This window comes from Anolis sagrei, chromosome 4 (assembly GCF_037176765.1).
Source record: "Anolis sagrei isolate rAnoSag1 chromosome 4, rAnoSag1.mat, whole genome shotgun sequence".
Lineage (NCBI taxonomy): Eukaryota > Metazoa > Chordata > Lepidosauria > Squamata > Dactyloidae > Anolis > Anolis sagrei.
In genome coordinates this window covers 168,722,511-168,750,309 of record NC_090024.1, presented here as the reverse complement: position 1 = coordinate 168,750,309, position 27,799 = coordinate 168,722,511, and the positions used below count along the sequence as shown (strand labels likewise).

General features: G+C 39.2%; 1 protein-coding gene across 1 annotated transcript in view; it reads right to left on the bottom strand.

The window, feature by feature from the left end:
- C4H1orf87 (chromosome 4 C1orf87 homolog) overlaps positions 1-27,493 on the bottom strand; it is a 41,541-nt gene extending 14,048 nt beyond the window's left edge. Inside the window, exons 1-7 of the mRNA XM_060773610.2 lie at positions 27,014-27,493; positions 21,500-21,637; positions 19,407-19,626; positions 15,401-15,526; positions 13,185-13,442; positions 8,399-8,508; positions 1,693-1,831 (exon numbers count right to left, since the gene is read on the bottom strand). Coding sequence (XP_060629593.2) covers positions 1,693-1,831; positions 8,399-8,508; positions 13,185-13,442; positions 15,401-15,526; positions 19,407-19,626; positions 21,500-21,606 — 960 coding nt within the window. The 5' untranslated portion in view covers positions 21,607-21,637; positions 27,014-27,493. The remainder of the gene's footprint in view (positions 1-1,692; positions 1,832-8,398; positions 8,509-13,184; positions 13,443-15,400; positions 15,527-19,406; positions 19,627-21,499; positions 21,638-27,013) is intronic.
- Positions 27,494-27,799: the final 306 nt, after the last annotated feature.

Below are 27,799 nucleotides of genomic sequence, written 5' to 3'. Positions count from 1 at the left end.
GGTTTTTAGCTTCTATGTCAAGGAGTACAGATTCCTCCCCAAACTACAGTTCCCATGAGTCCATGGTATTGAGCCATGGCTGTCAAAGTGGCATCATACTGCATTCATCCTACAGTGTAGATGCACCCATAGACAAAAATGAAGGCCAAAAATAATGTGACATCATTTTTGGGAGGGCTATGTGGAAGTACTTGGACTGATACGGGGTACATTTATACTATAAATGAATGCAGTTCAACACTACCATGGCTCAATGCTATGGAAACACAGAAGCTGTAGTTTGGTAAGGTATCATCATTCTTTGTCTGAGAAGAATATAGCATTGAGCCATAGCAGTTAAAGGAGTGTCATGTTGCATGAAATTTACAGTGTAGATGCACTCTAAGAGACAAGGAGAACATTAAAGGAAAAGAAACTACTTTATAGGAATGATTCTCTGTTTGTGTGTGTGTACATCTATAAAACAACTTGGGATGCTACCTATTTAGGGAGCAGAAATAAGAGAGTAGAAGCACTAACTGAATTGGCCTGTTTAGCCCATACTTATCATATGGCTCCTGCACTTTTCTATCAGCCCTGTCCTTGCAACTGTTTTGCACAAGCTGCTGCCTTGCTCCTCAGCTCAGTATATGGCCTCTAGGTTAGGCTATTGGTTGGTTTGATGGTTTATTATGTTTTGTATTTAAATTTTACTGTTATATTTTAATTTCTGTCTGACTGGGCTTTGTCTCCATGTAAGCTGTCCTGAGTCCCTTCGGGGAGACGGTGGCGGGATATAATAATAATAATAATAATAATAATAATAATAGTAATAATAATAATAGTAATAATAATAATAATAATAATAATAATAATAATCCATTTATTAATGCAAAGGGGGAGGAGGAGATAAAAGGATGGGGAGTGAAAGAAAGACAGACAGACAGAAAAGGAAGGCACAAGGTAGTTAGCAACCTCCCGAGTTTTTCAAAACTCTTCTTTAAGCTAGAAACATTGTTTTACATATATTACTTTAGATACATTTGATTGATGCATTTATAAACTGAATTGTGTAATTTTTGTATTATGAAAATTTAGTATTTACAGCACATGGCACCAATCAAATGCACTCACAAGAATTTCATGTTTCTGTCCTTCAGCGCCAAATTTTGACAACTCATGTTTCTCATCTCTTTCAGCTTTGTCCTTTAATAACAAGGATAACTTGGATAGGAAAATAACACAAATTAACTCTTTTGTAACTGAAATTTCAAAATATTTTGATAGATGTGTTTGACTCTGATGTCCATCACTTCTGGCCAGCATAGACAGTAGTCAGAAGTAATGGAAACTGCAGTCTAACAACATCTGAAAAGTAATAGGTTATTGTCAGCCCTGTTCTATATAGAAAGTCTTTCTTGAACATACAGTAAGACCCTCTTAGTAATGGATTCAATATCCATAATTTCACTTACTCATGCCCCAGAATTGTTTGTGGGTCTCTCTAGGTCCTCCATTGTGATTCTACATATAGAATTACTATGGAGGACCTAGAGAGACCCACAAACATTTTGCCCAAGTAGAGTCAAAATATAGGATTCACTATATGATTTCAAATATTCATGTAGGGATAGTGGTTTTGGAAGATTTCCCCTACAGATATCGGGATCGCACTGTACAGTGTGGCTAGGAAATCATGACTCTGATTATTACCTCAGGGAGTGAAAGAAGACCTGAGGAAGATTTGTCTTGTTGCATAAAATCCAGCCTTAGTTTTCCTAAGTTCATTCCTCCTTTATGATCTTTCAGCATTTCCTTCAGAGTCTGCAATGCATCTTCTGGAGTCCAAGAACTATAGAATAATAATACATATGATAGAGAGGTTATTTCAAAAAAGAATTTGACCATTGCTTTTATAATTTCTTTCTGAATACAGACATAAAAATATCCAGTTATTTTGTAAACAAAACCCATGCCACCCTCAGAAAACTCCAAGTACAACTCCAGCTAAGAAGTAAATTGTGGGGTGACTTAATCAAGACAAGTGAATTAACACACTGAAAAGGAAAAGAAACGAACCTTTTTAAAAAATAAAATTGAAAAATTCAGACTTCTAAAAAGCTTGCAAGTCACTTTCACTTATAATAGATTTCATACAATGCAGGAGAAAGGATGAGTCTAGTTGCTTCCTACTTGGTCCTATAGCCATTTCCTGAAAACCAACATGGTTTGACTGAATTCACTGCTCAGTCATGGAAACCTGGCCAAGTCATGTTCTCTCAACCTTAACTGAAGGCAATGACAAACATTCTCTAAATAATTGTTTCAAAGAAAACCCTTGAAGGCACATAAAAACAACTTATTGATATTTCTGCTTCAGTTACATAGCTTGCTGTGGAGTTGTTCATATAGTGCAGGTGCTGTGCCCATCCAGTTTTGATCCCTTGTCACTTTAGACTGTTCTGTGTGCATTAACATGACTTTCATACCAGTGGTTAAGGTTGCCATGAAGGCCTTTATGCCCTTAATGGTTGTGTAGGAAAGGGGATTTTAGCAAATGTTGCTGGTGGAAGTGCAACAAAGAGATAAGAAGCAATACCTGCTAAGACTCTATACATCCATTAATGTACAGAAACCCTCTGCAGTTTTTTTCCTGGCAACCCTACTGCTGGGGCTTTCCATCTCTGTATCTCAGTTTATGTTGATGCTATTGTGCCACATCCACCACAATATTTCTTCAAAATTGGTTGTGTTTATGATGGTAAGAACCAGATGTGTATGTCTGAATGTTTTGGGATACCAAAATACACCATACTAATCAACTGCATCCTATATAAACTGCTTTGATGTCATATCATTATTGGAACTATTTGCGTTGTGTTCATTGTTATTCTACTATGTTTACATGGTGCTTTAAAATTTGTTAAAAGAAGAATTAAATATTTTTCTTTTTTAAAATAAAGGGAAACAAAGCAGTAATTTCAGCCCCCTGCCATCTAGGAAAACAAAATCAAAGCACTACCAACAGATGGCCATCTAGCACCTGCTTAAAAACCTCCAGAGAAGAAGACTCCAGCACAGCCTTGGCATTGTATTCCACTGGTGAACTTCTCTTTTAATCAGGAAGTTCTTCCTAATGTTTAGATGGAATTACTTTTCCTGCAACTTTTATCCATTGCTCCATGTTCTAATCTCTAAAGTAGCAGAAAACAAGCATACCTCCTCTTCAATGTGACATCTTTTCAAATATTTAAATATGGCTATCATGTTCCCCTTCAGCTTTCACTTTTCCAAGCTAAATATACACAGCTCCCTAAGTCGTTCCTCATAGGGCTTCACTTCCAAACCTTTGATCATTTTTGTCACTCTCCTCTGGAGACATTCCAGTTTGTCAAAATCCTTCTTAAATTGCAGTGGCCAGAACTGGACTCCAGGTTCTGTAGTGGGATTATTTACACATACAGAATTTGGACTTCTCTTAGCAACATAACTAGATGTCACTTTCAGACAAGAGGCTTCTAAACTTAAGACAACTTAAATCCTCATCCACTTATTGATTTGGTGCTGATCAAATATATGACAAAGAATGAAACATGATTCATTTAGCATATCTTTAAATAAGTCCCTATGCAATTTAAGATAATTTGAAAGAAGTCACACTAAAGAAGGAAGCATCCAACAAACTATAAAACAGAAGGAAAAAAGACCTGCAGAGGTATTTAGAAAACAAAATAGTGAACTCTGATATCGAACTAAACACATTAAATAATGCACAAATGTGATCACAATGTTATAAATAATTGTATAGTCAAAAATACAGACAATGGCTGAAACCAAAAAGTCAAGCAAATATCACTTCTGATCCTCAATCTGTCTGTTTATACAGACTTCTGAATGATAAGATTGATAATATGGGTCAAGTAACAAAATGATAACCAATTAAATAGTGATCTTTTTGTTATTTTATGGATACAGCAACAAAATGATAACTATTTAACAAGCAACCTAATCATTCAGAAGTTGGTATAAATAGACAGTCTGGGAATCATAAAGTCTTTTTCAGCAATCAGTCTAATAATAAAAATAATCCATCTCATTCAGTTCAAACATAAGTAACAGCTGTTATAGAATTCTCAAAATTAACCATTTTGTAACAAATTTTCATAAGTACATAGACTTGTGGGTGTAAAAACCTCCTGCAGATAACAAGCATATAAAATATGTTTTCACATTATGTTTACCAGCCTAAAGTAACAATAAGCCAAATTAATGGCAAAGAAAGTATACCATGTAGCTATAGTAAGCATATTAAATACCAAAAGACCTTATAAACAATCAAATACAAAACAGATGAGAAATGAATTACAGGGACAGAGATTTAATTGAAATGAAACATCCCTTGAAGGAAAATGGAAAAAAAATGACTGTGGGTAAATTAAGTAACAATGAAAGAAAATAAAACACCAATACTGGAATTCTGCTGAGACTTTACATTAATGTAAATACCATTACATCAATGTAATTGTAATTACACTAGTGCACTTTCTTGGATTTTGCTAAAGGGTGTTCTCCTACCTATGTTTGTGTGAGCCCTATTACACAAATGTGAAATTGCACATCCCTCAACATGTCAGAGATGAAAATTCAGAAATGTGTGACTAAGCAGCATCAAAATGTGGTCAAAATGGCAAAAGTTCTTAATACGGAAAAACACACAAGCTAGGAAAAGCTGCAGCAGTGAACTTCTGCCTTCTCTCTTCTGCTGCTTTCTGAGAGCCCTTCTACACAGGCCCCAAACCCGTGATGGCTTCTAGATTAGCCTGAGGTGTCCAAACAACACCTCAGGCTAATCTGAATTAACTCAGAATAAACATGAATTTCCAGGTTTACCCCAGGTTAAAAAACAACTGCAAAGATCTGGACATTTCAATAAAGTCTGGATCTTTGCAAGTGTTGAGCCTGTAGGGATTGACTCTCACTTTATCTTAGTCCAAAGGTTGAGAAGCGATCCCGAGGGTCAATTCCCAGTGCTATCTTGGTTTTTTGGGTTCCAGGATCCCAAGGGAGACCCTGCCAGCCCCTCATTTCCCCCCTAAATGTACCAGAGAGACCTGCCTCCATCTGCAAGCCTCTTGGACTAAGCCCCTCTTCTCTCCAAAGCTCATGATGTATCCTTTTGGCATGACAGGAGCTTAATTCTGTTTGGGGGGGGGGAATGGGGGGGCTGAATAGCATCCCAGGTCTATGTGGGAGGACATTTAGCCTTCCCCCCTAAATTGTGAAATTTTGGCCCTTTGTGTGACTTAAATCCTGATGGGATTTTAAAATTCAGTTCATTTTGGGATTTAGGCCAGACTGGAAGGCTCAGAGCTTAAAAATTGCAAACTGCTTTTGTACTTTGAATTGAATTAGCAGCAACTGAATGAAGCTGAAGACATGGCTTGCTCACTTGCTTGCGCTGAAAATGAAACTGACTTTGGGAAACTTCCAAGGATTACAAAATTTAAACGAAAATCTTGGGTGAGTGTTTTGATTCTTAAGTTTCTGCGTGGGTGCCCCCCTCTTTTTAAAATATCTGTTTGTATATGCAAATATTATGAATTAGATACAACAAATAAATTAAAAATGAAGTTTTGCATACCCCTAGTGTCCACACTAAAATACTCTGTTACTTAAGAGAGTTTATACACTCAACGGAAGAAATTTGGCATTATGTATTTATAGCATTTTTCTTTTACCTCAAAACCCAGCAAGGTGACCAAGACAATACACAAAGGGTAATAACTTTTAGAATACATCAATAAAAGCATTTGAAAACTAATTAAATTATATATGCAGGTTACTAACACAGGTGGAGTAGAATTTTAAGTATCAGAGCACTGCCTTTGCTGTCTGCCAGAAAATAGGAAGGGAAGGAGCCAGACTTACTTTCCTTGGAAAGGAGTTCCACAATTAGGTGACTGCTACAGAGGAGTCTATCCTCACGGGTTGTGGTGCATGCATCAGGGCTTCTGACTAGTTTATTTGATTATCTGATAGATTTTGTATTGCCATGTTGATATTCCTTATATTTGATAAAACTGAGAATATTTTTTAAATGCCACCTCATTATTCGCATTTCCTTCACTAAATATCTCCACAGATAATTTATCTTGCTATCAGGAGAAATGGGGAAACGATCACCACTGAGTCTTTAAAGCTATAAACTATATATGTTAAACAGGGTTGCTTTGACCTTAGACTATTATTTCTGTAAAGCTTTAATATAATGTTGGTTTTCTTGAAGTTACCATCAATAATTGATTCTGTGTTTCTGAGAATGAGCAGACTAGATGGCATCGTTTTTAGATTGTAAGTTGATGGCTTGGTTTGTGTTATTTCAGATTGAGCCTCCTTGGCCTCATCTCTGACCCCATCTACACTAATCATTTAATGGAGTTCGAAACCAACTTCAAACTGCAGTGGCCAGACAACAAATACCCACAAAAGTGTGCAAAAGAAAATCCTTAATGCACATCACTACTCTTTGTGCATCTCACCATCCAGGCCTCAGTCTGTTTCCAGGATTTCTTATGTAATTATCTGCATAGTGAAACCATTTTTTTCCCAATACTGGTTGGAAACTACATTAAATGATCTGTGTAAATGTGCCCAAAGTGTTGTTTGGAAACTTGAATAAGGAGACTATTGCTACACACTTGCCTGGGAGAAAGTCTCATTTGAAGGAACAAGATTTTAACAACCCATTAAAAATGGTCATGAAAGCATTATCAGCAGTAGTAAGATTTTTAATGCTTTAATAAGAGCAAAACGTTTTTCTTTGGGTGCATCTACATTGTAGAAGTAGTGAAGTTGGACATCACTTTAAGTGCCACGGCTCAATGCTTTGTAATCACGGAAGTTCAGTTGTACAAAGTGTTTAATCTTGTTTGCCAGAGTGTTGGTGCCTCATCAAACTATAAATCTCAAGATTCCATAGCATTAAGCCATGACAGCTGAAGTGCTGTCAAACTGCATTACTTCTACAGTATAGATGCACCCAAAGGAATACTTTTTCTTCTTATTAAAGTGTTAAAATCCTGATGTAGGAGAATATGGCACAGATTGGGAGGAGTCTCCTCTGTTGTACTTTTTTTTTAGATACAAAAAGGAAACGTGTGAGATGGGATGAGTAGTTATCCAGTCATCATGTAGCATTCTTAAGTGATGGGTTGCCTGATAAAAATGCGAGGCATGTGTGATAAGATTCATGATTAACATTGCTTTTCTACACAGTGATGAATATTGGCAGAACATCTACAGCTATGGTATGATCCCCTTATGCATGGATGTGATATCTATTTTTTCATTTACTCAAATCAAAAATACCCCTAGGATTGTTTATGAGCCCCCAAGGTCCTCCATTGCAATTCTATGATATGTTTCTGGCTCAAGTATAGACAAAATACAGGATTTGCTCTTATTCATTGTTTCAGGTATTCAGATGAGGTCTTGGGATGCATTCCTCATGAGTACAGGTGTTATACTGGGGGAAAATATGAGGGATAATTTCATGTCACTTCTATTCTTACTACTTTAGAATATTGCCTCTAAAGCTGTAACCATTGGGCACAATTTACTAAGATTGTAACCTATTTTGACTACATAGTCATAGAGTTATGGTGTTAATACCCTAAAAGCAATCACTTATATCAGCCAGACTGTGTAAAATATTTAGAAAATATGTAGTCATAAAATACCACCATGGAACATAAGCTGAGGACACTATATGACATTTGTGAATTCATACAGAAAATGTGTCCTGACTTCTCATGCATCCAGATGAGGAATGCTAACTGAAGATGTGTGTGTGTATAGACAAGACACTCACTGGCATTCTGGCTATATTTATGTTCTGTTTTAAAAGAGACTCATAATTCATTTCAAATGAAGTCTCATTGAGTATAGTGAGGTTAATTCCCAAGAAAGAGGGTATGTTTGGAGTCTTCAGACTGTTCAGTTACGAAAGCAGCACATATCACAACACACACACACTCTCTCACACATATATATGTTTTAAAGGCATATGTCTTCTTGCTAGAGTTCCTTGCCAAGGTTAATTAACAGGAAGTCTGCCTAATCTCCACTGATACATCCCAGCAGTCTGCAGAGTAGGTGTTCACAGACTCAGAACATGTTTCTTTAGCAGGGATTTTGGATGGCTGGGAGAGAAAATCTGTGCTCTTAAGGATTACATAAAATTATTTTCTGAGGATAAGTGAGCCAATTTTTCATTTGGAATCCTTCTGAGTGGCTTATAATAACAGCCCCTATTAGATCCTTACCAGATGGAAACTAAGAGGAGTATATATATATTTGTCTGTCAAATACATTGCTCATTTATTGACAGTAAAGAGAATACTGAAAATTAAAACAGAACCTTCTCCTCTGATTCTTTACGTATTGAGTCTTCTCTGGAAGGGATTGTTTTTGCTGTGTTGTACTTGCTGCCCCTCGTCTTAAAAACTGGAGCAGTTTTTCATAATTTACCTACAAGAAAAACAAAGAAGTTTCCTTTTGAAAGCTGATTAGAAAAAGGTCTCTGTGATTAGTTGACCTGACTTTGTGGAAATTATTTTATAACACATTTCTTACAGAAATAAGACAAAATAATTATTGTAATTAAGACAAGGTAAATTTGAGTCTGTCTGCCTGTAACAGTGGTTTGTAAGAATCTAGTCACAGAAAACTGTTATTAATTCCTCTTCCCAATACAAAATTAGCATTTCTGTAACATATCATTATTGTAACAAAGAATGATTTGTTGTATAATTGCAGTGTTTTGGGGTAATAAAATAGTTTTGGGTTTCATTCAGTAAATGAGGAAAAATATTGCCTGAATGAGGTGCTAGGTAATACTGTACTTGTGCTGTTGAACAAAACACATCCATTTTTTTTTTAAAAAATTAAAAACTAACTACAACCAACAAGTTCATTACCGATATATATATATAAGAAATAATTTTGAAGTTGCAGCAATAGTGGCAACTGACTACTTTGATAAATCTTGGAACATTTTAAGCCTTTATTTTTAGGCAGGAGAACTTTGGGGTTCTGGTAGCAGGTTGATGGGATGCTAAGATCACTCTGGGCTTTAGTTCAAAATAGGTAATCAAGGTGCAGAAAACCACTATGACCAGCATCAAGGATGATACTGGTGGAGTATCTCTCAGAGATAACAGCAGTAGCACCATAAATAATGCTCATCAGTACTACACAGAAGAAGGCAATGATAAACCAATCCTGAAGCCTTTTACTTTGAAGGTTGAAAAATTTAATTTTAAATTTTAAATTTAAAAGTTAATTTAATTATTTCAGATGTGGTGCTGTGGGGAGAGTTCTTCAGATAACCTATACTGCCAAAGGGACAAATACATGGTTCATAAAGCAAATCTAACCTGTGTCATCCCTGGAAGCCAAGATGACAAAATGAAGACTATTGGTCTTTGGACATATTCAAAGTCTAATATTTATTATTTATTTATTTCGGTTGCTTCTACCCCGCCCTTCTCACCCCGGAGGGGACTCAGGGCGGCATACAAAAGCAAGGCACAATTCGATGCCCACATCACATAACAGCAATAAGACAATAACATCAGTTAACAGAAAACAGCAATTCTAGCAATAATATCAATTAACAGAAAACAATAATTATTGTAAGGCAAAAACAACTATAAAACCAGTAAAAGCAATAAAACCAATACAAACCATTTCTCCTCATTGACGGTCAGCGTTTCGCAATCTCATAGTTCAAATTCCAATTCCACAATTGTCAGTCCTTTCAGTCCTATCCATCTGGTTGTCCATATCTAGTTGTCAGATTGCCCAAAGGCCTGGTCCCACAACCACGTCTTTACCTTCCTCCTGAAGGAGAGGAGGGATGTTGATGCCCTAATTTCCCCCGGGAGTGAGTTCCACAGGTGAGGGGCCACCACTGAGAAGGCCCTGCTCCTTGTCCCCGCCAGCCTCACTTGTGATAGCAGTGGGGTCGAGAGCAGGGCCTCCCCAGATGATCTCAAGTTCCGGGGTGGGACGTAGAGGAAGATACGTTCGGACAGATACACTGGACTGGAACCGTAAAGGGTTTTGTAGGTCAAAACCAGCACCTTGAATTGTGCTCAGAACTGAACTGGCAGCCAGTGGAGCTGACACAACAGGGGGGTGGTGTGCTCCCTGTATGTCGCTCCGGTGAGCAATCTGGCTGCCGCTTGCTGGACCAGTTGAAGTTTCCGAACAGTCTTCAAGGGCAACCCTAAGTAGAGTGTGTTGCAGTAGTCTATTCGGGATGTAACAAGAGCATGGACCACTGTGGCCAGATCAGACTTCCCAAGGTACAGGTGCAACTGGTGCACAAGTTTTAGTTGCGCAAAAGCTCTTCCGGCCACTGCTGAGACCTGGGATTTCAGGCTCAGTGATGAATCCAGGATCACTCCCAAACTGCGAACCTGAGTCTTCAGGGGGAGTGTAACCCCATCCAGCACAGGCTGTAACCCTATGCCCTGTTCGGCCTTACGACTGACCAATAGGACCTCTGTCTTGTCTGGATTCAGTTTCAATTTGTTAGCTCTCATCCAGTCCGACACAGCAGCTAGACACCGATTCAAGGTCTGGACAGCCTCCTTGGTGACAGGTGAGAAGGAGTGACAGATCTGGACATCATCTGCGTAGAGATAACACCTCAGTCCGAAACTCTGAATGATCTCCCCCAGTGGCTTCATGTAGACGTTAAACAACATTGGGGACAGAATTGAACCCTGAGGGACTCCACACGACAACGGCTGTGGGGCCGAACAGGTGTCATCCAGTAACACCTTCTGGGACCGTCCCTCAAGAAAGGACTGGAGCCACTGCAAAGCAGTACCCCCAAGTCCCATATCTATGAGGCGTCCCAGAAGGATACCGTGATCGATGGTATCGAAGGCCGCTGAGAGGTCCAGCAGAACTAACAGGGACACACTCCCCCTGTCTAGCTCCCTATGAAGATCATCTACCAAGGCGAACAAGGCTGTTTCCGTTCCATGTCCCGGTCTAAAGCCAGACTGTGCCAGATCTAGATAATCAGTGTCTACCAGAAATCCCTGGAGTTGTGCTGCCACCACACGTTCCATGACTTTGCCCAAATAGGGGAGATTGGAAACTGGCCAATAGTTGTCTAATTGAGTGGGGTCCAGTGATGGTTTTTTCAACAGAGGTTTTATGATAGCCTGTTTTAAGCTCGCTGGAATCTTGCCCTCCTGCAAGGAGGCATTAACCACCACCTTCACCCACTCTGCCAAACCCCCTCTGGCTTCTTTTATCAGCCAGGATGGACAGGGGTCTAGGATGCATGTGGTAGGTCGCACCTCTCCAAGGATCCTGTCCACATCCTCAAACTGAACCAATTGAAATGAATCCAATAAAACCAGACAAGCAGATGCTCTCGTTACATCCTCAGAGACTGCAGTTAAAGTGGCGTCAAAACCAGACCGAATCAGCGCAATTTTATCAGCGAAGAATCGAGCAAATGCTTCACAGCAAGCTTCCGAGCTGTCAGGGATCTCACTTTTCGGCGGATTTAACAGACTCCTGACAACTTGAAAGAGCTCAGCTGGACGGTTCTTCGCAGATGCAATATTGGCTGCAAAGGATGTTTTTTGTGCTGCTGCTATTGCCACATCTTAGGACCTTAGAAAGGCTTTCAGATGTGTTTGGGCTGATTTAGTCAGATTCCGGCACCACACGTGCTCTAGCCACCTCTTCTTTCTCTTCATTGCTGCCAGCTCCTCAGTGAACCAAGGGGCATGACTAGCTCGGTTACTCGAGAGGGGGCGTTCCGGGACGATTGTATCGATTGCCCTAGTCATCTCAGAATTCCAGCGAGAGACCAAGGCATCGACAGAATCACCAGCCAAGGAGGTGGGAAGTTCCCCAAGAGCCGTCAGGAAACCATTTGGATCCATAAGTCTCCTGGGGCGGACCATTCTAATGGGTCCACTACCCCTGCAGAGGTTGGGAGGTACAGTAAGTATAAACCTGGTCAGGTAGTGGTCGGTCCATGACAATGGAGCGATGGTCAGCTCCTCCACCCCGACACTGTCATCCCATCCCTGAGAAAAGACCAAATGCAGTGTGTGTCCGGCAGTATGGGTGGGACCACATACTAATTGGGACAGGCCCATGGTTGCCATGGCGGCCATAAAGTCCTGAGCTGCTCCTGAAAGAGAGGTCTTAGCATGGACATTGAAATCCCCCAGGACTAAAAGCCGCTGGGAGCTCAATGCCATATCCGAGACCACTCCTGCTAGCTCAGGTAGGGAGACCTTCGTGCAGCGGGGTGGTCGGTACGCCAACAGAATCCCTATCCTGTCCCGGTCACCTAACCTGAAGCCAGCACACTCAAATGAAGGAGATTGTGGGATGGGTCACCTGATCAGGGGAATAAAATCCTTATAGACCACTGCAACTCCTCCTCCCCTCCCTAGGAAAGGCAATAAGGCTTAGCAAAGGGATGGGCAATAGGAATAGAGGTAAACAACACCGAAAATTAATTGACTTATGTAAGGATGCTATGGTTTTGAGTCTGCAAGATCTGAGTGGGGCTATTGATGACAGAGTGTCTTGGAGATCTCTTGGGATTTCATCACACAGGGGACTCCTCCCCATGCTGTTTCACCAACCACTGTGGCAAAACAGTAGGAATTAGAGGTGATTCTGTCACCCCACACACCACTTGATTTTGGCAATGCTTCCCCAAGGAGGAAGCATAGCTGAAGCAGCACGAATCCATGCTTGCTCCATTAGGGCCAACACAACATGGGCAGGCCCACCATGTTTAGCGGGAAGCTTTCTAAGATGCTTCAATTCCAGTTGTGGGTGGGGCCTCTGCAGGAGGAGTGACATCATGTGATGGGCAGCTTGCCCATTCATCGCTGGACTGGCAGGGAAGTGTCCTAGGATGCTAAAAAAGCCCTATGTGATGAAGCGGCTATTCATACTGTCACCATGAGTCAAAGTTTACTTGATGGCAGTTAACAACAACACATAGCATTTAACATTAGTTTAATAGTTAAGAAACATCATCTGTATTACAAAATGGTAAACAAGCTTTTTTTTTTAAAAAAAAACCCATTGTACCCAAATTACATATAACTCTTTTTACTATAATTACAAAGGTTGTATAAACTCACCAATTCTTGAGCATTTGCATTTGAAAACTTCATGAAAAGGAGTTTGACAGTTGGCAATTGCAGAGGAACTTCGTGTTTTAAGAGTAAGTGGCTCAGCTGTGCCTGAGATAGAAATCCTGAAACCCTGCGGTCCAAAACCTTGCATTCTTCCTGCAGTTTGTCTATTATAGTCAGGCTCAAAGGATCCTGTTCTTTTTTTAGGATAGCCAAAAGGGAATCATTTTCCTCATATATATCTCTTGATTTTTCCATGATATTCTGAATTATAAAAAATAACAAATACAGGTATTTAAAATGTTTTTAACTAAAGTGGCAATTTAAGATATATCAATATTATTTATTTATTTATTAACTGCATTTCTATACCGCGTTTCTCACCCCTGGGGGGACTTAAAATGGTTTACAACATAATAAATGGCAAATTCAGTGCCTCACATATATACAAAAAATCACATATCCAAATCAGTAACATATAAATATAGAAAACAACCATTAAAACTATAAAAAACATCAAGCATAGACATAAGCATGAAACATATTATTGCTGCAATTAACAATGTAGACCCCCTTCACTTCCCCCCACTCTCTCTCCATAGTGTTCAGCCCTTCTTTTTATACCCTCCCTGCTCCCCCCGCATCCCATCAGACACAACGTTATTTAGGTACATTTTGAATACAAAATGGAAAGGGTAAAAAAATACACCCTGGGCTTTCTTGGGGGATTGTAAATGTTATGTTGGGTCCTTGGGGCAATGAAGAAAATATTACAGGCTTTGGTATTTTTTTTAAAAAACCCTCTTCTTCAGCAGCTGGTCATTTCCAAAAGCCCACCTGAATGATACAATCTTTGGCCCCTTCTACACATCTGTATAAGACTCACATTATCTGGTTTGAACTGGATTATATGGCAGTGTAGATTAAGATAATCCAGTTCAAATCAGATAATGTAGATTTACTGCTTCGATAATCTGGATTATCTGGCAGTGTAGAAGGGGCCTTTGTTAGTTAAAGGACAACCTTACCTTCCTCACTAAGGAATTCCTCAGTCACTGGGAAAACCCCCCATAAATGACAATATTTATTTATTTATTCTGCGTGTGTGTGTGTGTATGATATATTTTGATAAATGTAATGTATCAAAAAGTACTGCATCCAGACCATAAGTGTTTTTCCCCGAAACTAAGAAAACTCTTTCAGGATTGGGCTGCTGTGAGTTTTCCAGGTTTACAGGATTATTTCATAACATGTGCTGTTGTCTTGCAAACAAAGCAGGAAATGACTTCTTCCATTTTCATGTGCCAAAGACAAGGAGGGTTACATGTTAATTGCAGACACACTCCAATTGGTCAACCCAGGTCCCTTTCACACAGCTGTAAAAATCCTACATTATCTTCTTTGGACTGGGTTATATAGCAGTGTGGATTCAGATCTCCCAGTTCAAAGCAGATATTGTGGATTATCTGCCTTGATATTCTGGGTTATATGGCTGTGTGGAAGGGACCTCTGAAGCAAGGAGTTTGAAAATTCTAAAATGGGAACACTGACATTCCTAAAAACCTTAAAGTCACCAGATCCTATCTGATTTAGGAAGCTAAGCAGCGTCAGTCCTGGTTAGATCTTAGTGCCCTTCCACACAGCCTTATAACCTTGAATATCAAGGCAGATAATCAACAATATCTGCTTTGAACTGGATTATCTGAGTCCACACTGCCATATAATCTAGTTCAATGTGCATTTTATACAACTGTGCAGAAGGGGCTTTGGATGGAAAAGTGCCAATGAATCGCAGGTGCTGTATACTATATTTCAGAGGAATTGGGGGGGGGGGCACCTTTAGGTACTCCTTGCCTAAGGAAACCTTTTGAAATTAATGGGATCACAGTAAGTAGACAGATAACTAGAAGACATATACACAAAGCAAGTTCTGAGAGCATCCAAACATACCAAGATAGACTTATGCTTCAAATGATTCCTCTTTGTGTCTCAACTCAAAAGTAACAGGGAAACGTAGCATGATACCAACCCCTTCCTTCAGATCCAAAATCCAGGATCAACATGTTTATGCACAAATAACAATTGAATTACACTGAAACAATTATAAGCAGCATATTCCTTGTATTCAAAATATTTCTTTAAAAAACAAAATAAAACATCAAAGGAACACTTCTTAAAACCACTAGCTAATGATGGTTACAAACTCATATTTAGTTAGTTACCTCTTGTCTTTCAAGTTGTCCTGATGTCTGTGGTCCAACAAATGGTTTTTTGAGAGTATGAATGTAGGATAAAGACTTGTCTCCAGAAGGAGCAGTGACACAATGCTTATTTACTGGCTTTAAATCCTGGAATGAATAGTTAAAAGAAATGCGATAAAGGGAAAACTTTTTTTCTGGAACATTAGTACAAATTTTAAAACACTTAATAAGAAAATATGTAGTGTATGGCCTGGTCTATTAGTTATAAAAAAACTATGGTTAATATTATGCTTTCACTGGGGAGCTCGAAGCATAAACAATTCCAGGTCTACTACATGACCTCTAGTCAGTAACTGTACTCAGCTTAACTTTAGGAATGTTATTTTATTAATGTGGGAAATCTTCATATACTGTGCCCAAAACTTGATGGAGAAAGACAAGATAAAATATCATATAAACACAGTTCTACCTGGCTAGCTATCACACCAAAACATAGTTTAAGATTGCTGTATGAGGCATGAGGACTCTTCCGCAAGGAGAAGACTGAAAGAATTTGCTTCATGGTTTAAACAAGGGCACTTCAGTACGTCAAAAGTGTGAACCATGGTCAATTTAACAGCAAACTGTATTAAAACAAGAGAAAGCAAGAAACCATCTTGGGTCCATTCTACACTGTCATTATATTCCAGATTTATCCCAGTGGAGACTCATATAATCCAGTTCAAAGCAGATAACTTGACAGCAGGTCCTGGGATATAAGGACAGTGTAGAAGGGGCTTTGGAATACTGTGAACATTATAACAAAAAGCAGTGAATTCAAACCAGAAGTTCTATGTTCTTGAGATAAGTCCCTTTAAAGCACTAGATGAAACCCAAAAGGGTCACTGCCCCCTACCCACATATTATGGAAGCCACTAGCTGTCACAGGACCAATTTTACTACCATTCTACCCAAATATTTAACATTAGAATCCTCATCCTATTTTCCTCTTTGTAAATTGTTCTAAGTGAGTGGTTCTCAACCTGTGGGTCCCCAGATGTTTTGGCCTTCTACTCCCAGAAATTCTAACAGCTGGTAAACTGGTTGGAATTTCTGGGAGTTGTAGACCAAAACACCTGGGGACCCACAGGTTGAGAACAACTGGTCTAAACTGAGAATAAGCTTCTGCTTAAGGACTCTACTCTTTATTGCATGGATAGGGTATTTCTCAATTTGTTCTTGCTAATCTATGACAAGGCATTATATTGGCCATGTTTGTAATTGAACTGGCCCTGATTTTGGATTATGTAAAAGAGTGGTGCTCTCCAGGCAACCATTAAGTTGCCAGAATTCAGCGTGGGAGCCAACTTGTCAATTAGCAACTTTTCAATGAAAATAAAATTTTGAAGGTGACAACTGATAGCGTTAATCAACCTCATCACAACATGAAGATATGTGATGGAAGGAAGATTTTGAGAAACCTCATAGGCCACATCTTAAGCCTTGTGTATATCCTGCCTGTGCATATTGAGATGTCAGAGAAAAGTAGCAACTTGTTCTGGTCAGAGAATAATCATTTAAGAGGTCTGATATCTTACCCATATTGATTAAAATGTAGTCTTTAGTCTAAAAATGGAATTATCTATAACCATGACGACTATTCTTATAGGCCATTTGATTACTATATAGTACAATAAATAAAAGCTACATGTTTAGTGTCTATATTTAAAAAACCCCGAAAACATTTGAAGAATGAGAAAAGATTTCTAAAAAAGTTGGAAAACTGAGTAGGGTCAAATGAGCCTAAGAATGTGAACAAGCTATGAAAACCAGAAGAAAGAGCAAAGTGAGATGTGGCTGAAAAGTAGAACATTGTATTTTGACACACAAATATTTTCTTTATCTGGTCATCACAGAGCAGAAGCAGGAATCAAGTGGCCAATGAAATATTGCTGGACTACAATTTCTGTCAGGCTTAATGAATATAGCCAATACATGTAAACATGGACATCACTTGATGGATAAAATAGAAATCAAATAGATTACATAATTTGAAGTTTCATTCTCTTCTCCAGCCAAATAAGATCAGGGGCATATTGTGATCCAGACCATGAAATGATATTATCTTAAATTAGAGTAAAGCTAAAGAAGAACATTAAGAACATTAATCCACTGTGCCAAAAGACAACTTGATGAACATTCCTATAGAAGTAAAGAGATGTTTTTAAAATAGATTTGCACTATTCAAACTAATTGACTCGGAGGCAAAAGAATTTTGAACATTATCAGGGAGGAAAGAAAGAAACCACTTTCTTCTGCCAAAAAAGATGGAGAGGTTTAATGGATGATCAATGAAACCCTACAAGCAATTAAAGACAAACAAGAAGCAAAAGTAAAAGGTGGCAGAAATGGTGGCAGAACCTTGAATGCACTGTTGCAATTTGTATAAAGCAGTGGTACCCAACATTTGATCCTCTGGGTATTTTGGACTTCAACTTCCACAATTCCTAACAGCTGGTAAACTGGCCAGGATTTCTGGGAGATGAAATCCAAAACAACTGGAGGAGCAAAGGTTTGGAACCAGTGGTATAAAGAAACAAAGAGAACTATAACAACCAATGCAGAAAAAGAGAAGACAACAACAAAGGAATAAGTTGGAATAAAGAAAGCTAATAGAAAGACAATCAAATAATCTTAAATACAGCTGGAGAAGAGGTCTCTATATAAAGTGGACCACTAAAAAGACCAATAAATAATTCCTAGAGCAAATCAAGTCTGAGGCTACTGAACACATAATGAAAAGATCAAACTCACTACAAATGATTATAATGTTTGGTAAGGTAGAAGGTCTTGCAGATTCAGGACTGTATAAAAGCCCTGTAGTAGTTAAAGGCATTGCAGATGGATGGATTCAATCAAGAAAGCCACAGCCTTGAACCTGCAAGATCTCAGCAGGGCCATTAATGATAAGGTGATTTGGTTGGAAGTCTCTCATTCATAGGGTCACCATAGGTCAGAAATGACTTGATGGCAGTCAACAACAACAACAACAAAGCTGCAGCTGAACAAAATCTGGAGGATCATATAAATCCAAGTTATATGTAGGGTGCTCTTTAATGCTGGAACAAAGAGGTTATTGCCATTCATTTTAGCCTGTCCAGAAAGAGTAAAATCTGACTGCTGAATTGAACTAAATAGGAACTAAAAAGTTTCCATAACAAGCACATTTTACCAGGCAAAGGTTTTGCAGGAGTAAATCAAAGCTATCTTTTAAAAAATTAAAAATTAAATTCTGTACTAAAGCTCAGTCAGTTTTGTACACAGGCCCTTATACACATATTTAACAAGGGCCCCTTCTATACAGCTATATAAAATCCATATTACCAACTTTGAATCAAATTATATGGCAGTGTAGACTAAGATATGTCCTTGTCACATGGTAGCCAGAGTTGCCCCATGTCCTCTTGAATGGCTTGTGGAAAAGGTAATCACCTTGGGGGGGGGGGAGCGTGGAGTGTGCGGCTTCCTCCCATTGATTCCAACGGCAACACAGGAAGGCTCCTGTGTGGCTGTGGTGGCAGCCTGTGTCAGCTCTGCCCTTCTTCACCCACAGAGCCCTGTCCACATTGTTTGATGGAGCCAGCAGGCTCCGTGAGTGCCCTGGGCTAAACCAGCACATTTTGCCCATTTTAGCCCCGTGTGAAGAGGTCCCTAATCTAGTTCTAATCAGATAATGTGGATTTTTTGCTTTGATAATCTGTATTATCTGGCAGTGTAGAAGAGGCTTAAATTTTCTACAGCTGTTTGATTTGTTATATGCAAATATCATTAATGTATGTGTTTTAGGGGTTTTTTGTACTTTGTTTTTTGTACTAGAGAATTGCATAGAATTAGAGAAGTGTGAAAATTATGTTATTTTGTTTTGGATATTAATTTGAATATGTCACATTAGACTGGTTAATACTCAAGTGCCAATGGGACATATTTTTCCTCTATTTCTATGAGAAACCCATGAGAATTAGCAATCATGACTTTTAGAGCAACTTACTTTACTGCCCACAGATTTGCTATCATTCATTTCTGCTTGTTGAGACTTATGTTCTTCCTTTTCACCTTTGTTCTGTTGTTCATCATTGAGAGCATAATTGATTTGTTGACAAGGAGGTTTACTGAGGCCTAGAGCGTTTCCACGTGTCTGCCTTGTATTACATGGGGGTAATGTTTGGAGCATGGATTGTATCTCAGCTTTCACATCCTCCTTTGCTTTGCTGTCAGGAAACAGGCAAACAATATATCTATTGATATTTAAGCAAATCACACTATGCAATCATTTATATTACATAACATTACATAATAATGCTACAGCTATTTGTTTCTTGCAGCATTTTCTAGCTGGATAGAAGTAATATAATAAGTGAAATGGATTTTAAGACTAGGGACTATAAGAACAGGGAAAGTTTACAGTGAGCCATGGGGGTTGGGTTCAAGGACCTCCGATGAATATCAGAAATTGTGGATGCTTGAGTTCCATTGAATGCAATGTCATAGTGTTCCTTATATAAAATGGCAAAAATCAGGATTTGGTTTTATGTTTTTTTAAAAAAAAATGAAGTCATGGACAGTAGAATCAATAGATGCATGATTCATGGATATGGAAAGAAAACTATAATTCTGAGCAAAGCAATCTTAAGAAACAACAGCACTCTGCTAATATTGCTGAGATGTTACCTTCCATGACCTAAATTCAATTGTTACTTCCAAGTTGGATCATTGCAACAATGGGAATTTAGTAACCCAACACCTATATTCCAATTTGTTTGCTCTAGTTATCAGCTCATATGTTTCACATTTTGGAGATAACTTGTATGAAAAATGATAGAAAATAGTCTTATTCAGACAGAATGGAAAAGTTTGGTACACTCCGGGGAAAAAAAGTATCCCAAACTGGCACTGACAAGAGAGGCTTTCAGAAGACTTGTTAACATCAAGAGGAGTCAAGCCAAGAATCATGGTATAAAATAAATTCAGTGTTGGCTTGCTTGTTCCATCAAGGTAGGGCCAAACTAATAATATGGAGAAATGGAACAAACCCACCCTCTTCCACAAACAGATCCTTGGATGAAAATTTTCTGGAGACAAGCTTTGTGATGTCCAATGACAAGGTATAGCTTGTAAATCTACTCTTCAGAAGGATGAAAATAATGACATAGTAAAAGGTGAAAGATTTATACGATCTGAAAAGAAACCAGATTATGAAAAACAATGACATAGTAATGAGTTGTATGGCTGTGTTCTGGGACGCACAACATCACCCCACCTTTGCTGATGTAATGGGTGGCTTCAGCGTGTCATTATATTCATTCATCTTAAGAAACCTTTCCATGCTCTGCTTTCCACCTGGGTTTGAGCAGCCTATGGAAATCCTAAACCTTATTTGGAGACAATGCAATCACCATATTTCTGCAAAGGAAAGCAGGATTCACCAATAGTTTCTCATGGATAGGGCTCTCCATTAGAAGAGGCAATAGACAGCTTCCTCCTGCCCTTTTTGTTTGTGTATTGCTGTTGCTGCCACTATCAATAGTGGCAGCAGAAGTTATACAGCAGCTATTATTTTTCTTCATCCACTATGATCTAGAACTTGTGATATTTCAGAACATAAGGGTGGAATAGTAACTCCTTAAGTTTTTTAAAAATGATACAAAACATTGGGAGAAATTTTTGCCAGAAGAGAGAGGGGGGGGGGGGGGAGGGAGGGGGAGGGAAAGGGAGAAAAGAAAGCAAAATCCTAGAAACTGCATAGAGAAAAATGTCTTCTGAAAAATTTTAGTTTATTGTGCAGGGAAAATCTATTCATATTATTTGGACGTTAAGGAAGGGAAGCATGCACATAAGCATGTTTAATCCAATTGAGTTATATAAAAATGAGATGTATCAATCTCATATGTGCTTAACATACATGTGTGTACAGAGTCCTGTATTAGATAGAGATTTTATACCATTTTACTTTATGCTATTATATGGCTTGCTGCAATTTGACAGTGATCACATTTTGTATAGGATCTTCTATTATTCAAACATAAAAGAAATGCAAAATTCTTAATTACATATTTAAAAAATATTTTTTGAGATGATGCTTACCCAATTTTTTTTTCTACACGACATTGGATGTATTTGCTCCCAATTATTTTTGTGACAGTCTCATAATTTGAATTAGACCCATAAGGGTTGTTCTTGACTGAAGCCATTCTCAGAATCTCTTTACAAAATGATCTGTCCCTGTAATTTTAAAAGGCACACTATTGGTGATTTTCTTCAAAAAAACTTTTCCATCTTTTCCCCTAAACAGAACTAAGATGGGCATCATGGTTCTCAAATATTGTAGGAAAGGCCCCAGTAATGTTGTTATTTTCAGGAGCTTCTAATTTCTAGGACTCTCCCAAGCAAAGGGTTAGTATCCCTTTTTGATTTCCCCAATGCCCTTGCAGTTGAAGATAATAAGAAATGCATGGAAATACAGAGCAAATGAAGTTACAATATATAGAGCCTTATGGACAGGCATGTAGCCCGGGGGGGGGGGCTCCCCCCCCCCCCAAATTTTCATGGTGGTTCACGAAAAGGCCTTACTGGTGCATTATTTAAACTGTTATGTTTATTCATATCATGATCTGATCACCATACTCAATATATCCCATATGCATGGGGGTATTGGGGTAATGATACAAAAGGTTTGCTAGGCTAGACCCTCTTTCACTCAGACTCAGCCCCCCCAAAACTCAGCCCCTCTGAACCCCCCCTGAAAAAAATTTAGCCCCCCCCCCCCGAAATGAAATCCTGGCTACGGGCCTGCTTATGGACCACAACTCCAAGAACTGTCCACTCAGCATAGCCAATTTTAATATTCACTGGCGGTTTCTGGTCTTCTGTCCTCATAGGACTGTGACTTTTTAAAGGAGCCAGCTGCATTAAAATTAGTGAGATATCCCCAAACTGTTTTTAGTCTTTTGCAATTGACCATTTACATGATAATTGCAGGTTTAGCGACTGGGGGAACAGGGCAGCAAAATGAAGATATTGCCTTCAAATAAGAGTTCTGTCCCTCAAATGAATTTTTTTGTTGGTCCCTACATTTTCACGATTGCAGAAACTTCAAATTTTAGTTGAACATTTAGGAATACATTCTGAAACCATGCCTTTAGAGATGTAGCTCCCACGATGAAGTTCTGTCATTGTAGCTGTGTCTTGCAATGCTACCCAATGCTCCTTGAAGGCAGAGAGCTCTCTGTCACATAGAGATTTCTGAGCCACAGGAAAGCAGAATATTAAATTATTTGTGCAGCCCTCTTTGCATAGCATGGCATCATGAAAGATGCTGCTTGTTGCACCTTGCTGTGGGTATGAGATGGATACATCATTTCTCACTTCAGATATCCTGCCCTGTATTGGAGTTGGGGGGGGGGGGGTTGTCTGACTTAAAATGTAGGTTGGTGGAAGGTTTTCAGTCGGAGCAAAGATACAATTACTGTAAAAGTGAATTCCAATTATTATTATTCTGTTTGTTTGGTTTGCAGCTTTGTATATCCTGAGCAGGATGCCACCAACAGTTTAGGTATCTAAAGAAATAGGGCAGGCAATGTTACCAAGGGAATGAGAACACAGCAAATGTAAGAGTTCTAGATATGAACAATTGTTAATGTCTTCTTCTTTGCAGTGCTAGAAATCTGGGGATTGATGGGAAAATTCATTTATGAATCAAAATTCATATTTGGAGGCCATGCATTCTTTCTCCTTCTTTACATAGGTACATCAATGTGACCAACTGAGGAACCATTTTTGGAAGTACTAGTAAGCAAAAATGAGAAATGTTTTTGTTTTCATCTGGCTTATTCTCCTTAGATATTACTATGTGAACATACTGCAATTCTTATTAATACTTGTTTTAAAATCTGTAATGATTGTTCAGGTTCAGCAATTTAGGCATATTTCAAAATATTTCCTATTACTCCTATCATTTGGGCATTTTCATACTATAGAAATTGTGCTAAGTAAATCCTCCTTGTACATACTTCTTAAAAAATGAGATGTGATACCCCTTATTAGAATCATAGAGTTGGAAGAGACCTCATGGGCCATCCAGTCCAACCCCCTGCCAAGAAGCAGGAATATTGCATTCAAAGCACCTCAGACAGATGGCCATCCAGCCTCTGTTTAAAAGCTTCCAAAGAAGGAGCCTCCACCACACTCCGGGGCAGAGAGTTCGACTGCTGAATGGCTCTCACAGTCAGGAAGTTCTTCCTCATGTTCAGATGGAATCTCCTTTCTTGTAGTTTGAAGCCATTGTTCTGCATCCTAGTCTCCAGGGAAGCAGACAACAAGCTTGCTCCCTCCTCCCTGTGACTCCCTCTCACATATTTATACATGGCTATCATATCTCCTCTCAGCCTTCTCTTCTTCAGGCTAAACATGCCCAGCTCCTTAAGCCGCTCCTCGTAGGGCTTGTTCTCCAGAACCTTGATCATTTTTGTTGCCCTCCTCTGGACACATTCCAGCTTGTCAATATCTCTCTTCAATTGTGGTGCCCAGAATTGGACACAGTATTCCAGGTGTGGTCTAACCAAGGCAGAATAGAGGGGTAGCATTACTTCGCTAGATATAGACACTATGCTCCTATTGATGCAGGCCAAAATCCCATTGGCTTTTTTTGCCGCCACATCACATTGTTGGCTCATGTTTAACTTGTTGTCCATGAGGACTCCAAGATCTTTTTCACACATACTGCTCTCGAGTCAGGCGTCCCCCATTGTGTATCTTTGCATTTTTTTTCTGCCAAAGTGGAGTATCTTGCATTTGTCCCTGTTGAACTTCATTTTGTTAATTTTGGCCCATCTCTCTAATCTGTCAAGATCATTTTGAATTCTGCTCCTGTCCTCTGGAGTATTGGCTCTCCCTCCCAATTTGGTGTCATCTGCAAACTTGATGATCATGTCTTCTAACCCTTCATCTAAGTCATTAATAAAGATGTTGAACAGGACCGGGCCGAGGACTAGGCCATTGAATAGGACTGGGCCTGCTGATGGCACTCCGCTCGTCACTTCTTTCCAAGATGAAGAGGAAGCATTGGTGAGCACCCTCTGGGTTCGTCCATTTAACCAATTACTGATCCACCTCACTGTAGTTTTGCCTAGCCCACATTGTTTGTCAGAAGGTCACGGGGGACCTTGTCGAAGGCCTTACTGAAATCCAGGTACACTACATCCACGGCATTCCCCGCATCTACCCAGCTTGTAACTCTATCGAAAAAAGAGATCAGATTAGTCTGGCATTACTTGTTTTTGATAAATCCATGTTCCATTGAAGATCCAAGGAGTTAATTGTAGCTATTTGTATAAATATTTGGATCTATCCAACTCCTGATAAGAAACACTATTACTATAAGAAAGAGCATGACATTCTGAACTGCCATGAATTCATGATTCCTATATAGCATCCAATTTAGGAGCTGTGTAGAGAGCATACAAGCTCCCTAAATCCCACTTATCGATAATCAGTTGATGGAGTTAATGGAAGACCATTTGTCTGTTATTCAAGACTTATATTCCCACTCTGTTGTGCATGATTTCTGGCTTGGGGGAGCTTTGTGATAGGTCCTTTTTTATCACTCACAGAGTGGGAATGCCAGGCAACCCTTTTTAAATCAATAGGGGGACAAACCCCTGTCGATCCCAGTGTTTGCTTATGTGTAAGTGGGAGTTGCACATAACTGTCACACAGAATTTCACCGAATACCTTTTGCCTTATCATTTCCTTGTACTCAGTGTAACAGCTATGTAGGTACTGTATTCTTGATGTTGCTCCTGGACAGTTTAGTAAACAGCTAGAGGTGAGGGATGTAAAGAGCACTCACAGATTTCTCTTGTCTTCAACAAGGAAGGGTGTCTGTTTTATGTGACAAAATAAGTTGGCTGGCTTTGGATACTGTCTACATTGACAGGGGAAGTGTTACTTATTGCTCTGCCCCAGTCATAATTACTTTCAGACATTGAGATGTGCAGTAGAGACAATACACTGTGATTTCTTACATTTCTAGACTTCTTGTGAAAAAATCATTTTTTTCTGTTTTTGCGGGAAATAGTATAGTTTCCACTATAGCCTAGCATTCTGTTATTGAGTTAGAATGGGTAATCCAATACATTGTAACAGTCACTGTAGCCACTTTTTTGGTTTCAATTATCTAACAAACAAATCCCCCTCAAATGTACATTTTCAATATGACAGCACCATGTCAAGATGCACTAGAAGGCTCAGGAGCACAGAGATGTATCCAGGTATTTTCCTTCAGTTATATGCAGAATACTTGCAGCAACACCAGAAGCACTCCAAGTGGCCAGATACTGGTCAAAGGACATTTAACCAACTACCAAACTCACAAGTTTTGTATTTTGTCTGTTTTTTTGCTTTGTTCTGTTAGAAATGTAATATAATGGACTGGTTGCTCTGACACAACAAACAAACATGATCATGAACTCTGGCATGTCTGCAGTATGACATGCAAATAGAGGAAAATAGGTAGATGCAGCCACTTTGAAAATGGGAGATGCATCACAGCGAGAAATATGTCTCCTGATGCAGGATGCAAGCCAATGTTTTCTTTGAAAAATTTTGGGTTTTATGGAAAACAGTTTTTGGACATTATAAAACAGGTTGTCTAAAAACACATACAAAAATCAAAAGTACCCCTAAAATCTCATAATTTCACCTGTGGGAAAAAAAAGACTTTTCAAATTATTTATTTTTGTGTAAACACAGGAATTGAATAAACAAATATTCACCTTTCTGCTAGAGTGCCATTGCTGTCAGAAGCAACTGTCCAGATTCTACTATAAGGAAACAGATTTCTTTAGCTTTCAACATCTGATTGCACCTTCCACAATCTAGTCTCTTTAAGATACATTGCACACCAACTCTCACCAACATTTTCCAGATGGAAATTAAACCAAAGTAGTGGATATCAGAGTTGGGAAAGGCAGTCTTAACATTTAACTTGTCCTGGGTGCCAGAAAATCTTTAGCTGGTATCTGCTGAAGAGCAACAAGTTAATTCCTCCCCTAGGTAAAGGTAAAGGTTTTTCCCCTGGCATTAAGTCCAGTCGTGTCCGACTCTGGGGTGTGGTGCTCATTTCCATTTCTAAGCCAAAGAGGTCATGTGGCTGGCATGACTGCATGGAGCGCTGTTACCTTCCCGCCAGTATTGATCTACTCATATTTACATGTTTTTGAACTGCTAGGTTGGCAGAAGCTGGGGCTGACAGCGGAAGCTCACACCGCTCCCTGGATTTGAACCTGTGACCTTTTAGTCAACAAGCTCAGCAGCTCAGTGCTTTAACCCACTGCACCACTGGGGGCCCTTATCACAGCACAAATCAAGGTTCATAGTATCCAAACCCAGCCAAACCATTTTAGTGGATAAAATAGAAATAACACTGCTCTGCCTAGTAACTGTAAAATATATCATTCTCACCATCATCTCTGCTACCACTATGTTGTCCTTTTACAAGTGAAACCAGCAGCCTGAGACTATGGGCTTGGTCTGCTTAATAGTAGAGCTAGCCCTGAAGTTAACGTGGGAAAAGAAATATAAGGGACCGAGAGCACCCACCTCAGTCTTGTCCTCTGTATAGTCTTGCCTTTCTTTAAACTATAAAAGATTTCCAGCTGCTGTTTCAATTGCAGTCAGTTGCTTTTCAAATGCACGACAGCCAAGAATGTGTCACTAAGGACGCAGTCCTGTTGCCAGGCTGGGCAGAACATGCCAGTCCACAATCATTGCAGCAGGAGGGACGTGTTAGTGCACAAACAGTTTGGTTGGCAGACTGTTTTCCTAGTTTACACAATAGGGAATCCTCAGAGGTCGGGTGGATTTGCCTCCCCAGGGGATAGTAACTAATATCAGCAGGACTAACAAACTACAAGCATTTGGAACAACAGAGGGATAATTGAGCTAGTCCAACTATGTATAGGCAGAGCAGCTTAAAAGAATTTAGAAGGATTAAGAAGAGTTTCAGAGAGTTAAGTGATGGGGGAGGGAAGGAATACATTGCTCGCTCTCAGGAGGTTCAGTAAAAGTTCACCAAATAGACCTCTAGATTTTAGAAGAAAAACAAAGATTCTACTAGACAGTAGAGTATGCACTGATGTATTGGCAATTGGGGGGGGGGGGGGGGTTCAAATTTCATAGTGGAAAGGACGTTTGTTCTTTGTACAAGTTAAAAAGCACGCCATAGTGCAAAGTGATGCACTATACCCTGACACATCCAAACTTAGCACTTCTAGAAAAATGAGACTTTAAATGGACATGGTTGGAATATGGCTATCAAAGATGAAATTATTTTGAAAAATGGCTGGCAAATCATAGTATTTACAGTGTTTTAAGATGGATTAAGAA